Source organism: Chelonia mydas, chromosome 3 (genome assembly GCF_015237465.2).
Source record: "Chelonia mydas isolate rCheMyd1 chromosome 3, rCheMyd1.pri.v2, whole genome shotgun sequence".
Lineage (NCBI taxonomy): Eukaryota > Metazoa > Chordata > Testudines > Cheloniidae > Chelonia > Chelonia mydas.
Window position 1 is genome coordinate 80,987,111 of NC_057851.1, and position 16,063 is coordinate 81,003,173.

At 47.0% G+C, this 16,063-nt stretch overlaps 1 protein-coding gene across 2 annotated transcripts in view; it reads right to left on the minus strand.

Annotated features, from left to right (window-relative positions):
* The window catches only part of AK9 (adenylate kinase 9), a 226,282-nt gene that overhangs the window by 26,846 nt on the left and 183,373 nt on the right, over nucleotides 1-16,063 (minus strand). For both annotated transcript variants that reach the window (XM_043542772.1, XM_043542770.1), the window contains exon 32: nucleotides 3,859-4,060. In XM_043542772.1, coding sequence (XP_043398707.1) covers nucleotides 3,859-4,060 — 202 coding nt within the window. The remainder of the gene's footprint in view (nucleotides 1-3,858; nucleotides 4,061-16,063) is intronic.

Sequence of the window (16,063 nt, forward strand, 5' to 3'; positions counted from 1 at the left end):
CTTTACCATGAAGTCGTTGAGACTGTGCAGGTCCAGAATGGGCTGAAGCCCTCCCTTTGCCTTGGAGATCAGGAAATATCGGGAGTAAAACCCCCTGCCCCTTAGCTCCGTTGGAACCTCCTCGATCGCCCCCTGGCGAAGAGCGTCTGAACCTCCTGAATTAGTTGCTTGTGAGAAGGGTCCCTGAAGAGGGACGGGGAAGGAGGGTGGGGAGGAAGAAAATTGGAGAGATTATTCCACTTCCACTGTGTGGAGGACCCAGCAGTCCATAGTTATGTGAGACCAGGCACAGTAGAAGCGGGATAAACGATTCAAGAAGGGTGGGGTAGGATCCTGAATGAGGTCCGGTACACCGTCCTCGAGCATCCCTTCAAAAGGCCTGTTTTGAGCCTGACGAAGGCTTGAGCGGGCCCTGGCCTTGCCCAGACTGGGGATTGGAGGGCTTCCTCTTGCCATTACGGCCCTGTCTCCTATAAAAATCCTGCCTCGGTCGAGGGGGAGGATAGAAGCGTTGTTGTGGCTGCTGGGGTTTGAAGGGTTTCTGTTGGGTGGCCGGTGTGTGCATGCCCAGGGACTTCATTATGGCCCTTGAGTCTTTAAGGCTTTGTAGTCTGGAATCAACCTTGTCTGAAAACAGGCCCTCTCCATCAAAGGGGAGGTCCTGCAGCATTTGCTGAAGCTCCGGTGGCAGGTTGGAGGCTTGCAGCCAGGAGATACGCCTCATCGCTATCCCCAAGGACAAAGTACGTGTGGCAGAATCCGCAGCGTCCAGCAAGCCTGCAACGAGGTCCATACCACTGTTTTGCCCTCATCAACCAAGGCCCCAAACTCCTCTCTAGTCTTAGGAGGTACTAAACTCCTTAAATTTCAGCATGGAGTTCCAGAAGTTAAAATTGTAATGGCTCAGGAGCGTCTGCTGATTAGTGATCCTGAGCTGAAGACCCCTGAGGAATAAACTTTGCGCCCAAACAGATCAAGACGTTTGGTGTCCTTTGATTTGGGAGCTGGGGCCTGCTGGCCATGCCGTTCTTTCTCGTTCACCGATGCTACCACTAGCGAACAAGGCTGTGGGTGGGTGAACAAATAATTGTACCCCTTTGAGGGGACAAAATATTTGCATTCCGCTCCCGTAGCAGTTGGTGGGATGGATGTAGGTGTTTGCCAGATTGTTCTGGTGGTGGATTGGATAGTCCGAATAAAGGAAAGGGCTACCCTTGACAGAGCTGCCACTAACAGAATATCCACCACTGGGTCCTCCACCTCTACCACCTCCTCTGCTTGCAAGTTCATATTTCGGGCCACCCTGCGCAGGAGGTCCTGGTGGGCACAGAGGTCTACGGGAGGAGGGCCTGAGACTGTAGTGCCTGCCACTGCCTCGTCGGGTGAGGAGGAGGCCACAGAGGGGAGAGGGTCATCTAAGGCCTCTTGCAGAACTGGGCCCAGCTGTCCTGTGCCAGCGACCTCCAGGCCCAGAGCAGGAACCGGTGTTGTAGGAGGTCCTGTCATGGGAAGAGGAGCCACCACAGTCTCCATGCCTCCCGGAACAGGCTGAGTGGCGGCAGCCTCTGGCACTTGTGGCTCGGACGGGGCTGAGCAAGAAGCCCTAGACGGAGCATCCTGGGCCTGGTGCTATGCCACTTGAGTGGGACCTTGCTCCTACGCCTGCCAATGCCCAGCCCCTGACTCCAGGCAGCTATGGTCCATATGGTGGCGGTCCAAGAAGCGTGACCCTGCATCCGATCCTGAAGAATGGGAAATGGAAAGGGAAGGCCAAGGCAGTGCCAAGTGGATCTGCACCGGGTCATGCCAACGGTGTGATGGTGAACGGTGCCACAAAGCTGGGGAGCGGTGCCGGGACCTAGAACGGTACTGGGACCTGAAACGGTGCCTGGATCTGGACCTGGGTCTAGATGAGCGGCGTCAGGTCTGGGATCTGCTCCTCAATGGTGACCAGTGGGCAGAGCGGTGCCGCAAGTACGACTAGCGCTACGAGTATAACCAGAGCCGCGAACGAGAGTGGTGCCAGGACTGCAAATGGCATGCGGAGTGCGAGCAGCGTCGGGAGCAGGAAGGGTGCCGAGAACGAGACTGGTGCCGTGGCTCGACTGACAGTGCCGATGGGTAGATCAGGGCCGGATGGTGCTGCACGTGCAGATACCGGTGCCTTGGCATGAGGCTGAGGGGATGCCAATGCCGTCATGGCAATAAGGTCCCTCGCAGCCACAAAGGTATCCGGGGTGGACAGCAACTGGACCTCGACCACACTGTGTACCACTGAGTCCAGGGTCACCAGACTGAACGGCTCTCCTCCCAGGGCCGGAGTCAACGGTGCTGAGGCCACAGACTGTGTCCCTAGGCACTCCCCTGTGGGGCGTGCCTCCAGAGGCGGTTCCAAGGGGGCTGGCCTCTGTGGAGGTGGGCCAGCCTTTTCCAGCTTCCGGTGCTGCTTCTGGGCAGGAGAGTGGGAGTGGTGCCGGGCCGATGTTGGCTGTGGTGCCGGGGAGCGACGATGCCGTGGGTCTCGGTCTGAGTCCAGCCACGGTGCCGCTCCTACTGCTGCCGCTGGGGTGCTGCACACCGAGGTGCTTGGCGCCGGATCTTGGTTGAGGGCTAAAAGCCGGCTCCATAAGGAGCTGTTTGAGACGAAAGTCCCGCTCCTTCTTGGTCCGGGGACGAAAACCCTTGCAGATCCTGCACTTGTCTGCTTGATGAGACTCCCCCAAACACTTTTGGCAAGAGTCATGGGGGTCGCCCATTGGCATGGGCTTAGAGCAGGAACCACAGGGCTTGAATCCCAGAGCTTTGGGCATGAGCCCAATAGAAAATCAGGAAGGAGGGGAACCCCTGCCCCAACCCACTAATACTAACTACAACTATAACTATGAACTACTATAAACTTGAACTATTATAAACTAGAAACTGCAAGTGCTAGGGAGAGTGGAGACCAGCAAAGCCGAACTCCACAGTTCCAACAACTGTCATGGGCGGTAAGAAGGAACTGAGGAGGAGCTGGGTCGGCTGGGGTATATATCGCGCACCATGAAGGTGCCACTTCAGGGGGCTCGACAGCCGACCCACCCAGTGTTGCTAGGGTAAAAATTCTCAGACGGCCGTGCATGCAGCGTGCACACACCTAAATTGGAATATGAGCAAGCACTCGAAGAATTACCCTTCTTTGGGAGAGAAGCTGGAGCTTGCGGGAGAGATGAAGAAGTAGGATGATTCTTAACTTTGGTCAGCTTGGCAGGCGGTTCCATTCTGGGGACAGCCTACTAGAAATTTGGATTCCATAGGGGTTAGGGGACAGAAGACAGATTTTATTTGCTGACTGTTCCTAAAAACAAAACAAAATGGGAGCACTGAACTGTCAGTCTGCACTACGAGAGAGAAAAAAACTGGTGCAAGGGCAGAACAGGTACAGCCGAGTCCCAGAGCTCCATGGATAAGTCTGAGTTGCCACTGGTATTTGTAGTAAGAGGTGCAGTCCTCATGTCTCAGACTGGGGGAGACATCAACATTGAGAAAGAAACAGGAATTTTCAGTGTACAATGAAATACTGTCCCTTTGGTTAAAAAAGTATCTTTCAGAAAATGTGAAATATTAAAGGTAAAGGAGGAAAGTGAAATATTAATTCTTGAGAATTGTAGAAAATCATGCTTGAAAACTCTTTTTGAAGACTGAAGTGGAGAGCCTGGTTTGTGCTCCACTGTGGACAGGACCAAAGTGTAACTTCATAACGGACAAATTTTTGGTTCCATTGACATGTTTTAGTGAAACTACTTGTTTCATTATGGTTATGCAAATCAATCCTTATGAAAAGAATGTTATCTTACAAAAACAAACAGACAAACCTCTTACCCAGCAGTGCTGCACACATGATCCATCAGAGCCACTTCTAGAGCTTGGACGGCTAGTTCATCAGGTGCAGTCAATCCTTTTTGAAGATGCCACTTTAACATAAGTGCCAGCTCGCTCTCTGGCTGATTGTTTAACACTATTCGGATAGCATCTCCCATAGATAAGCGCATTAACCCATAGACACTTGCAAACTTCTTAGCAACTGAAAAATATTTTGTTTTTAACACTCAGCTTTCACTTAGACATCAATGCAACACAATGTTTTATTCACAAAATGTTATTCATATTCCGTAAAACTGACTTTCATAATTTAGATAAATGTAGTATGGTACTGGTATAGAGCCAAGACACAGGACTTCTCAAAAATGTATTGTAGGTCAAGCTTGTGCAAATATGTATAATTTAAAATGCATTAATATCCAGACATTGACACTGAACTCCCAAAAGCAATGTCTGCATTACTAAAACAGTCACTGCTTAGTATAAGGCTGGGACTGAAATAGCAGGTACAGGATGTATCTCAGATATTAAAATGCAGTGGCAGACAACATGTTTGGAACTTGCAGAGTACTTTTCCAGTCTAAGTGTGGCCATAACTAATACCGTTAGATCATGACTTATATGAACATTAAACTCATCCATAGAAAAGGTAAAGAAATTGATAATTGCCATCTTCTTATATGTGGTTGCATTGCTGTACTACATTCTTGGTGTGATAGATGGACAATTTGTGATAAAATGTTAATACAAATATATGGCAAAGCTTAGCTTGTGGTTCATGTTCTGCACCATTATGTAAGCGACTCTACTTTTGACTAAAATTCTTCTTTGTTGGACACCAGCTTTCGCTGGGGTTTACAGTTCTGTAGAGACCCTTCACCATTGTCCCCCAAGTAGTTGGGGGTGGACAGTGGGGAAGAAAGAAGATAAACGGATTTTAGTTAAAGTAAATAAAAACCATATAATATCGTATGGATTTTCAAAACTTTGTGGTTACAAAACACACCAAACAAAACCAGAGATTACAGAATGATGATTGTATACAGTTTGCCATTTTCTGTAACCAACAGTTTTAGTACAACTTCATTTCTATCAGTTTGACAATCAGGGTGCCTCAATCACCTACTAACATTTAGGTTAAAAAAAGACAGACATCGACAACTGCCAATTTAGTTTAATACAATCTTTACCTGGCCCTATAGGACTATATGGACAATAAATTAAAAACTGTTACTTTGCCTTCTTGTACAGAGGTGGCAATGACGTGGAAAAGACATGCTCAGTTTCTGGGAAAGAATAAGGGTAAAAATTTTAGTATAGCCACTTTCAATGGGACTTAGGTTCCTAAGTGATATAAGTACTTAGGTGCTTTGGAAAATGTTATCCAGAGTGCCTGGCTTCTGTACAATTAAGGGGCAGCACTGAAAGGAGTCTCTTCTAGTCTACCCCAGGCTACAAAATAGTGCTTCAGGAGTGCTGTGGTTGGTAAGAGATGGGAGAGAACTTCAGTTCACAGTAGACACAGAGAATCTTATATGTGTGGGGGGCAAAGGGGAGATTAAAAATTGAAAGTTAAATAAAGGAGGATTAACTTACTTTGTACAGTAACGGGAGTTCTTTGAGATGTGTGGTCCCTTATTGGTATTCCACTTGATATGTGTGCATGCTCCATGTGCTTGAGAACAGAAGATTTTTGCTGGCAATGTCCGTTGGTCTGTACCTGCGCCCTTCTTCTCCTTGTGCTCCCAACCGAGGGCATGAGGGATGGTGCAGGCTGACCACCTCTCCAGTTAGTTTTCTACCATGAATAGCCATAGGATAAGGCTCTGCAGCAGAGGGGAAGGAGGGTGGGTAGTGAAATACAGATAGGAACCATACATCTCGAAGAAGTCTAGTTACTGTACAAGGTAACAGAGTAGCAGCCGTATCAGTCTGTATTCGCAAAAAGAAAAGGAGTACTTGCGGCACCTTAAAGACTAACAAATTTATTTGAGCATAAGTTTTCGTGAGCTACAGCATCCTATGAAGTGAGCTGTAGCTCACGAAAGCTTATGCTCAAATAAATTTGTTAGTCTCTAAGGTGCCACAAGTACTCCTTTTCTTTTTGCACAAGGTAAGTAACTCTTTTTTCTTCTTTGAGTGATGGTCCCTATGGTATTCCATTTGAAGTGATTCTCAAACAATTTTCATTAAGGAGGAGGACACAAGGAACCCTGCTGTACCACAGAATGGAGGACTGCTCTGCCGAAAGATGAGTCTGCCGAAGAAGCCTAAACCAAAGTGTAATGTCTCTCAAATGTATGGATGGAGCCCCACATTGCTGCTCTGCAAATTTATAGGAAAGGAACATTTCAAAATGAAGCTACCATTGCAGCCTGTGCTCTAGTCAAGTGAGCCCTCATGCCTTGAGGAGGAAGGATCACTAACAGCTCATAACATAGCAGGATGCAGCCCAATATCCATTTTGACACTCTCTGTGAGGAGATAACTTCTCCTCTCATGCATTCAGCAAAGGAAACAAACAGTTTGGGAGATTTTTCTGAAGGATTTCATCCTCTGTAGGTAAAAGGCTAAAGCTCAATGGACATCCAGAGAGTGGAGCTTCCTGTCCTCTCTCGTGGCCTGGAGCTTCAGTTAGAAGACACAGATGTGGATGACCTGGTTCAGATGGAATTCTGCAGTTACTTTAGAAGTAAACTTGGGATGTAATCTCAAGGAAACCTTATCCTTATGGAAGACCATATAGGGTGGTCAGCTATAAGGCCCACAACTCACCTACACTTCTGGCTGAGGTGATAGCAACCAGCAATGCAATCTTCACAGACGAATGAATGAATATGAGGCTAGGGGTTTGAACAGAGCATTCATCAATGCTGACAGGAGAAGACTGAGGTCTCATGTTAGGGTACGCTTCAGCACTGGAGGGAAGATTTGGATCAGTCCTTTCAGAAACCTTACTGTAGTAGAATAAGCGAAGACTGAATGGCTGGCTGTCCACAGTGCTAACAGTTGCCAAGTATATTCATAAGGAACTGATGGATAGCTATTAAGTTTTTAGCAAGAGAAGATGTCCATGATCTCCACTATTCTGGGCTGCTTCTGACGATGGTGGCACTAGGTAAAGAATCTTTTCCATTTTGCTGTGTGGCGATGCACTAGGAAATGCCTTCTTACTATTGACAGGTTTCAGAGTAGCAGCCGTGTTAGTCTGTATTCGCAAAAAGAAAAGGAGTACTTGTGGTACCTTAGAGACTAACAAATTTATTTGAGCATAAGCTTTCGTGAACTACAGCTCACTTCATTGGATGCATTGAGCTGTAGCTCACGAAAGCTTATGCTCAAATAAATTTGTTAGTCTCTAAGGTGCCACAAGTACTCCTTTTCTTTCTGCTTCTTACTATTGTTAATGATGGATTGTATTGCCTCCACATATGACCTTTTTTAGATCTGTCGTCCATCCAAATACTACATTGTTAAATGGAGTGATGCTGGGTTGGGACGTTTGATCTTGACTTTGTCCTGAGTCGGTTGGGCTGAGAACAGCTGATTGTGGAGGCATGGATGTGAGGACATCTGGAGAACACTCAGGAACCAGAAATGTCTGGACCACCAGGGAGAAATCAGAATCACTGATGCTCCATCTTGTTTGATCTTCCTCAGAACTGAGGTAAAAGGCATACGTGGAAATGCGTACATCATTTGTACCAATCACTGAAATAGAAATGCATCCCCTCTAGAGTTGTGGCCTGAGCTGTCCTGGACCAATAGATCCAGCATTTCTTGTTCTCTTGAGATGCAAAGAGATCCCAAGACAGAAATTCCCACTGCTGAAAAATGCTCTTACCACTGAGTCATGTAGCTCCTACTTGTTTCTGGAGAAATGTCTGAGGCTGTCTGCTAACGTGTTGTGAACCCCTAACACTGACCTTCTCTGACATGACTTGAATGTGTAAGGTCCAAATAAATGGTATAAATTGTTTGTAAGCTTTATGCAGTGCACACAGCCCTAGAAGGTTTACGTGCAACTGGGATTCTTGGTGGGTCCAGATAGCCTATGTTATGTGTTCATCCAGATGGGCTCCACACTCTGGTAAGGGAGCATCTGTAATCAGTCTTTCTGTGGGTGCAGGAAGGGTAAAAGGAAACCCCACGCACACCGTCTCCCTGTTTTCCCACCAGGAGAGAGAAGCCAGAACTCTGTAGGGGAGCAAGATCAGTATGTCCAGACTGTGCTTGCTTGACATGTAGACTGTCCATAACCAAGCCTGTAGACACTGAAGGCAAAGGGTGTCACATAGGTACATGAAGCTATGTGTCCTAGGAGGATGAGACAGGTTTGAACAGTCATCTGAGGGTTCAGCCACAACTGAGTGAGGACCCTTATACCCTGGAATCTGTCCTGAGGTAGGTATTGCTTTAGCTCTGATTGAATCTAGGATTGCTCCAATAAAATCTATCCTCTTTGTGGGACTAAATTAACTACATTTACCTGGACCCCTGAGGAGTATCAGAGTATGAGTAGGGACAAGGTTGTCATCCATACTTATTGATGTGACTTCCTCATGAGCAGTCATCGAGGTAGGGAATGATGAACCCTGACAAAGGAGGTGAGCTACCACTACTGATAATACCTTGGTGAATATCATCGGTGCCATTGAGAGGCCAAAGGAGAGCACATTGTATTGGTAACAGTCTAGGCTCACAGTGAATCTCAGAAATCTCTGGTGTGCAGGGTGGATGTCTATGTGGAAATAAGAATCCTTTAAATCAAGAGCTATGAACCAATCACATTTAGTTAGTGAGGGGATTATAGAGACCAGGGTGACCATTCTGAACCTAAAGCAGTGGATAAAGATGTTAAACTATCTGAGATCTAGGATGGGACTCCAGCCTTCTTTATTCTTGGGAGATGAGAAAATATATCAAATACAATCCTTTTGCCCTGTGCTGAAGAGGTACCAGTTCTATGGCTCCCAGATGGTGCAGGGAGTCTACTGCTTGTCTGAACATCCTGTTGTGTGAAGGGTCCATGAAGGAGGCCTCGGAAGAAGGCTTTAGGGGACAAAGGAGAGAAACTGATTATCTCCAGAACCCATCAGTCTGGTGTGATATTGTGCAAATCCTGGGGGAAATAAGCTAGGGGGCCACCAAATGGGGTAAGGGAGTCCTGAACAGGTAAATGTGGCAAGAAGACTAATTTTCAGCATTCAAAAGTCCTGTCAAAAGGATTACCTGGTAGGAGGCTGAGGCTGAAAGGAGAATGCAGGGGGGACCTTGTGTTTACTATGCTGCGTTCACTGGCATCTCCTATGTGGCTTATAGGCTCCTTGATGGTAGAATGGTTAAGTAGCTTGACTTTGTAAGATTGAGTCTGGGGTATTTCCTCCACAGAGCTGGGGTACAGATAGATCAGGGATCGGCAACCTTTGGCACATGGCCCATCAAGGAAATCCGCTGGCGGGCCTGGACGGTTTGTTACCTGCAGCATTCACAGGTTCAGCTGATCGCAACCCCCATTGGCCTGGGATGGCGAAGCACAGACAGTGGGAGCTGCGATCGGCCGAATGTGCGGACGCTGCAGGTAAACAAACCGTCCCAGCCTGCCAGCGGACTTCCTTGACGGGCTGCATGCCAAAGGTTGCTGATCCCTGAGATAGAGCAAAGGTCTTGAGTCTTTGAGGGAGTGGAATAATTTATCAGTCTTCTCACTAAGTAGGTTATTTCACTCAAAAGGCAGATTCTTTACAGAGGATTGGATTGAAGCCAGGAAGCCCTTCTCATGACTATGGAGTTTGCCATTGAGCAGGAGGCTGTACCTGCTGCATGCAGTGAGCCCTGAGGGCTAATTTAGCTAGAAATTTATCATCTTTGATAATTGCTGTGAACTGAAATCCAGCTTCTTGAAGGCATTTGTTAGTGAATTCTGAGAACCAACTGTCATTATTAAAATCATATTTTGACACTAAAGCTTGGTAGTTTGCGATGCAAAACTGTAAACTCACTTTAGTGAAGTTCTTTTCTCCAAAGAAGTCTCAAGGTTTAATCTCCTTATCAGTGAGTGTAGGTCTGGCGTGATGTTGCTTGTTTCTTTTAATGACCGCTTGCAGCAGTCAAGAGTTCAGAGCAGGGTGTGAGACTAAGTATCTGCCTGCTTCGATGGCACAAAATATTTCTCCTCTCTTTTCTTCAGAATGGGAGCACATGTGGCTGGAGTATGCCAGATCATCTTGGCTGGTTCTAAAATGGCCTAATTTAATAGGCAGTGCCACCTTACTGGTACCAACACCCTGGTGGACATTCAGTAGCTTATGAGGGATATCCTATACTTCCTCCAGGTGGTTTGGAATGAATCTGCAATCCTTCTGAGGAGGTCCCGGGTCTGTAGTCATTAGATGGTGGCAGTGAGGCTGGTGCAACCATCTAATCTGGGGACAACAATGATAACTTCACTGGGGTGAGCAGTTCTTCCTGGTCAGGGTATTGCTCTTCCTTAGATTGTTTCTGAGGGGGTTGAGGTTCTTGTCTGAAAGAGAAAGCTTGTCTTGACTGCTGGTATGTACCCAGTAATGCCAGTGTGAAGAGTCATAGGGGAAATGAGGCAGTCTCCATGGAGAAGCGTACCACTGGTCCTGAGTTGGGTAGTCCCTCCTATGAACAAGGGAGGGGCACCACAAGATCTTGGAGCCTCTGCTGGGGCTGATCCCATGTCTTGATTGGGTGGTGAAGCTCTCCCACTGTATCCAAGCTCCTTGGAGGAACAGAACATTTCTTACTGATAATTTCCTTTCTGCTAGCAGTGTCTCCCACAATTTCAGACATCTGGGCTACTCTCCCACACTCTGCAGCTCATGCACGTGGATCAAAGATTTGGCACATCCTGGCCATCTCTCTTTCCTCCTAGGTGCCACCAGCTGAGTTATTCCAAAGCTATGAAAAACTTATACAACAATATTAACAACAAATACTCCAGAGGTAACAAACTATGTACAGTAGACAAAATGGCCACATGATCCCACATAATATCTGACCGTAGGCCCTTGAGCCATCTAGGGTGGGTAGGACTGTGGAAGAGACTGCTACCAGAAAGAAAATTATCAGTAATAAATTTTTCCATTCTGCAACCCAGTATCTCCCACAGTTCGGAACATATGGGAAGTAGCAAGCAGTGAACAGATATAAAGAGAGTTATGGAAGATGTCTTCAGGAGTAAGACAGAGAAGGTACCCTCACTTTGAAAGAACTGATCAAAGGGCAATATTATTTTTTGGCCACTGCCTGCAGCTCCTTCTTGCCAAATGAGGCTTCTGCAGATGACAAAGTCCACCTTATCGTGCATAATGAAGTGTTAGTTGTTGACCAAGTGCTCACTTTGCATATTTCCAAGGTGAATGCACTTGCTTGTTCTGCCCTCCATGAGGTTGCTAGGGACCTTGTGGACTGCACTTTGATCCTTTCCAGAACAGGAAGGGCTTGTAAACCTCCACAATGCATAGCCTAATCCATCTAGCAGTGGAAAATGTGGAAACTCATGACTCCTTGGTATTTTGAATGGAAGGACATGAATAGGACTCCTGGCCTTCTCATGGATTTGAGGTAGAGAGCTCTCCTGACATCTAAGGTGTGCCAAATTTTTTCAGTCTGATGCTCTGGTCTTGGGAAGAACAACATCTTAGGAAGCGTGGAAGGAAGAGTTCATCTTAGCAAGAAATGATTCTGGAGTTCTCGTGAATACATACTTTCATAAATAAGGCTGCCAGCTCTGACACTTGCCTGCTAGATGCGATGGCTATCAGAAAGCAAGTTTTGAAGCGCAGGTAGAATGCTGGTCCTGAAGTCAGAGGTTCAAAGGGATGACTTATCAAGGCTCTCAGCATGTGTGGTAGGTCCCCTTTTGGGAAGAGTGGTCTGTCCGCAGGCCTAGATAGCCAGACTGCTCTAAGAAACCTGGTTACTGGGGGTTTTCTGCTAGGGAGCCAGAGGATCCTATAAACAGAATGCTACGAAGAATAGACGTGACCTGACGTGCTATGGCAGTAGTTCTCAAACTTTTGTACAGGTGACCCCTTTCATATAGTAAGCCTCTGAGTGTGACCCCCCCCCTTATAAATTAAAAACACTTTTTTATATATTTAACCCCATTATAAATGCTGGATGCAAAGCAGGGTTTGGGGTGGAGGCTGACCGCTTGCAACCCCCCATGTAATAACCTCATGACCCCCTGCGGGGTCCCGACCCCCAGTTTGAGAACCCCTGTGTTATGGTGCTGGGCTGAAGACCTCTATTGATACATTCTTGGAGAAAATCCAGAATGGCTGGGATTCTGGATTTCTGGGACTGGCACTGTGTTCTTGGCACCAGCTACTGAATCTGGACCAGATAGAGGAATATTCTTTGTGTCAGTATTCTCCCAGATGAAAGCAGTTTTGATGACTTTGGAGGACAGGCCCAGCAATACAAGTTCTTCTCTCTCAATAGCTAGGCTGCCAGTTGAAGCTAGGTCAGATCCGGGTGGAGAAAAAGGACCTTGTGAGAGAATGCCCAGTCCTGATGAAAGCTAAAATGGAGGCTCCATTTTCAGTAATATCAAGTCAGAGAACCAAGGTCTCCTCGGCCAATGGGGAGGTAAGGGGAGGGATAGCTCAGTGGTTTGAGCATTGGCCTGCTAAACCCAGGGTTGTGAATTCAATCCTTGAGGGGGCCATTTAGGGATCTGGGGCAAAAATCGGGGATTGGCCCTGCTTTGAGCAGGGGGTTGGACTAGATGACCTCCTGAGGTCCCTTCCAACCCTGATATTCTATGGCCTGCTCTCACTTTATTTTCTGGACCAACTTCAGTAGGAATGGGAAGAGAGCATGGTCATCTGCAGCTATCTGTGTGATAAAGTATTTGGTTCCCATGGATCTCGGGTCCATCTCCCTGGTGAAGTATTTTGGTCTCTTTGCGTTCATACGATTTACAGACAGGTTGGCTGAAGAGTGGCCAAACATCTGAACAATGAGATTGAAAACTTCCTGATTCAGGTACCAATCAGAGTTGTTGATCCTGTAACTGATGAGTCTGCTTTTGGTTCAAGTCCCCTTTATGTGGATCCCACTGAGGGAAAGGAGAAGCTTGCCTGCCCACCTCATTATTTCCATTGCTTCCATGTGTAGCGTAGGCTCCTTGCTCCCCCACAGTTGTTCACATATGCAACTGTGGTCACGTTGTCAGATTGAACCAGGATGCGGCTCTCCTCTAGACACGTCTGACATCGTCGTCCAGCCAGCTTGACCACTCTCAGCTCTAGAAAGTTTATGCTGTGAGCTATTTCTTCTGTGCTCCAGAAGCCTTGAGCCATTCGGGTCCCCAAGTGCACTCGTCAGCCTGGCATCAGTTGTAAGAAGTAGAGGGTCTAGAAGACATACTGGCATGCCTCTGCAAACGTTGCCTTGGGCTGACCACCATTTTAGGGGGCTGAACCCTGGCACTGGGACCTGTACTTGATCTTTCATGTATTCTGGGGAGTGGTCCCCACTTTTACGATAAAGGCTTAATCATGCCCATAGAGTGATTCCCTATACATGATGTGAGAAATCCTAGCAATTGAAGACACAGTGCTTTGGTAGGCCTCCTGCAGCTCTGGAACATGGTGGTAAGATCCTAGGTTTTTCTAGAACCTTTAGAGTAATGGATAGATTTTTGTTATCGAGTTTTCTATGTCTATTCCCGTAGTTATCCTGGTCAATAGAATCAAGTAATTTTTCTTGACTGATGAAGCCATGCACTTCCAGGAGATTCAGTGCCTGAGTTGTGGTTCTGTGCACTGTGGCCTGAGATGGAGCTCTGATCAGGATGTCATCTAGGAAGGGATACAGGTGGGTACCTGTGACGTGAGTCTAGCTATAATCACCACCACCATCTTTGTAAAGATCCTGTGGGCAGAGAACTGGCTGAATGGGAGTGTTCTGTGCTAATAATTCTTCCTGCCACAAGCAAACCTCAGAAGTCTTGGCTCAGGTCAAATCCAAGCAGTGCTCCATTTGTAAGGCAGCCTTACCGGACTCAGCAGATGGTAAGTTGTGCTCAGGCTGCACCCTGCCAGCTGACCCTAACTCAATTAGTTCTCGGGGCTATGAGTCATATAGGCATGTGGGATCCCTACCCACCAAAGCAGCCACAACTCCAACATGGAATAAATGGACCAGGAAGCACTGAGCAGGGAAAGGCTCTGAAGACAAGGAGGACTCCAGACAGCTGATTGGGGAGTAAGTCATAGAGGACCTCCGTAGAACAAAGCTAGGAGGCTTGTGGGACCACAAATCCCCACCATACCCTCCCACTTGTTGAGACTTTCTAAGTCGAGAATGGCTGTGATTGCCCTGTTGCATTTCTGAACAATGAAGAATATGAAGGAGAACTCCAGGAATCTATCTTTGGAGGGAATGCTATCATTCTAATATCCAGAAGATGAGATATTTTGTTCTGGAACAGATCACACTTTATGGGGTCGTTGGAGATGGGAGACTGGTTGAAGAACAGATGGGGTGGAGCTTGCAGCTTGAGGGATTATCCCTGGCTCACTATTTCCCTCACCCATGCATCCATGGTTGATGCAAACCATTCTTCTGTGAAATAGGAAATTCTGCCTCCTAGCTTCAGCCCTGGCCTGTGCGATCTTTGTCATGAAGTGGCATTGGGAGGTGCAGAGCTTCTTCCATGAAAGTTGGCTCCAAGATTTTCCTTTGGAGAATCTGTTGTCCCTTCACTGATACCTCTGTGAGGACAAGAGATGAAAGGAGCACCTTTGTCTGAAGGCAGGTCTGTATTCCCTCCTGAGAGCACTTAGTGATGATGGGAATGACTGCTTGGTTTCTGCTACATTGTCAGCCACTACCTTGTCTAGCTGTTCCCTCCAAAAAGAATGAACCTTTAAATTTGGTCGAGCATGGGATCTTCTTAGAGTGTGTATCCACCTTCCAGGGTTAGAGCCATTAGGTGATGCCTGGCTATGAAGCTGGAAGCCATAATCCTGGCTGAGAACTTCATTGCATCCATTGAGGCATCCGCTACAAATGCTGTTGCTTGGGAAACTTTCTTTAAAATGGAGCCAAATTCAAGACAATCTCTGTCCTTTAGGGTTCTGAGATCTTCCAGTCAGAAGACAGATCCCTTGCAAAGCAGGTAGCTGTTAGGGATGCTCTGAGGGTGTTCAAGGAGGGCTCAAAATCTTTCTTAAAAATGGCCTCCAATTTCTATCTATTGGTTCCTTAGGGTAGAACTCTGCTTCTGAGGGAATGATCATATCCCTTGCTAGAGATGCTACAACTATGTCTACCTGCAGGATCTCAGTGACAGGGGGCTTTGATTCCTGTATCTTATAGAACTGGAGGTCATTTTTATTAATGTGCTTGCCCGTATCAGTTTGTTCCAGTCATCCCTGATCACATACTAGAAGGAGGAGTGCAGGGGAAATATTCAGCAGAGAATTTCAAGGAGAGAAATTTACTCTGAGCCTTGCTCTCAGGAACCTATTCAGGTTGGACTTGAATCAAGGAGAAAACCTTTCTTACCCATGGCCTCAAACTTCTCGGGGGGGGGGGAACCCTATATTGTGTTTTCCCCTGGTCCTGTTTGTAGTCAGGATCTGATACCTCACCTTCCTCAGGGCAGGTCTACACTATCGATTAAATTGATTTAACTCATGTCACTCAGGAGTACGAAACCCCTCCCCCCAAAGCCCCTGAGCAATGCAAGTTTCACACTGTCCATACCTGTGCTATGTCGGCAGGAGACAGAGAGCACTCTCCCGTCAGCTAAACATGCTACAGTGGTACAGCTGCACCAGTACAGCTGCACTGATGTAGCACTTTAGTGTAGATTTGCCCTCAATGAAGGAGGGGGAGAAGGAAGAGGCATTCAAGGACTTGTACCTCCTGGATTTTCTGTGCTTTTTTTCCCCTTTTTTCCTTTTTAGATTTCTTTCCTCTTTTTGCATGCTTTGCAGGAGTAGGCGCTCCCTGACACTTTGGTGATGCTTTTTGCAGTTTGCCTTTCATAGTGCCTGACGCCCTCTGAAAAGTTCTCCCTCTGAGTCCTCCCATGCTGGGTCCCATTCCCCCAAGAGGGTGAGGGGGATACTTGGTACTAGAGTCTTTCTGGTTGAACTGGGAAGGGGGAGCTGTTTAAGAGTCCTGCTTCTTTACCAAGGGCATTCAGGACCCACTT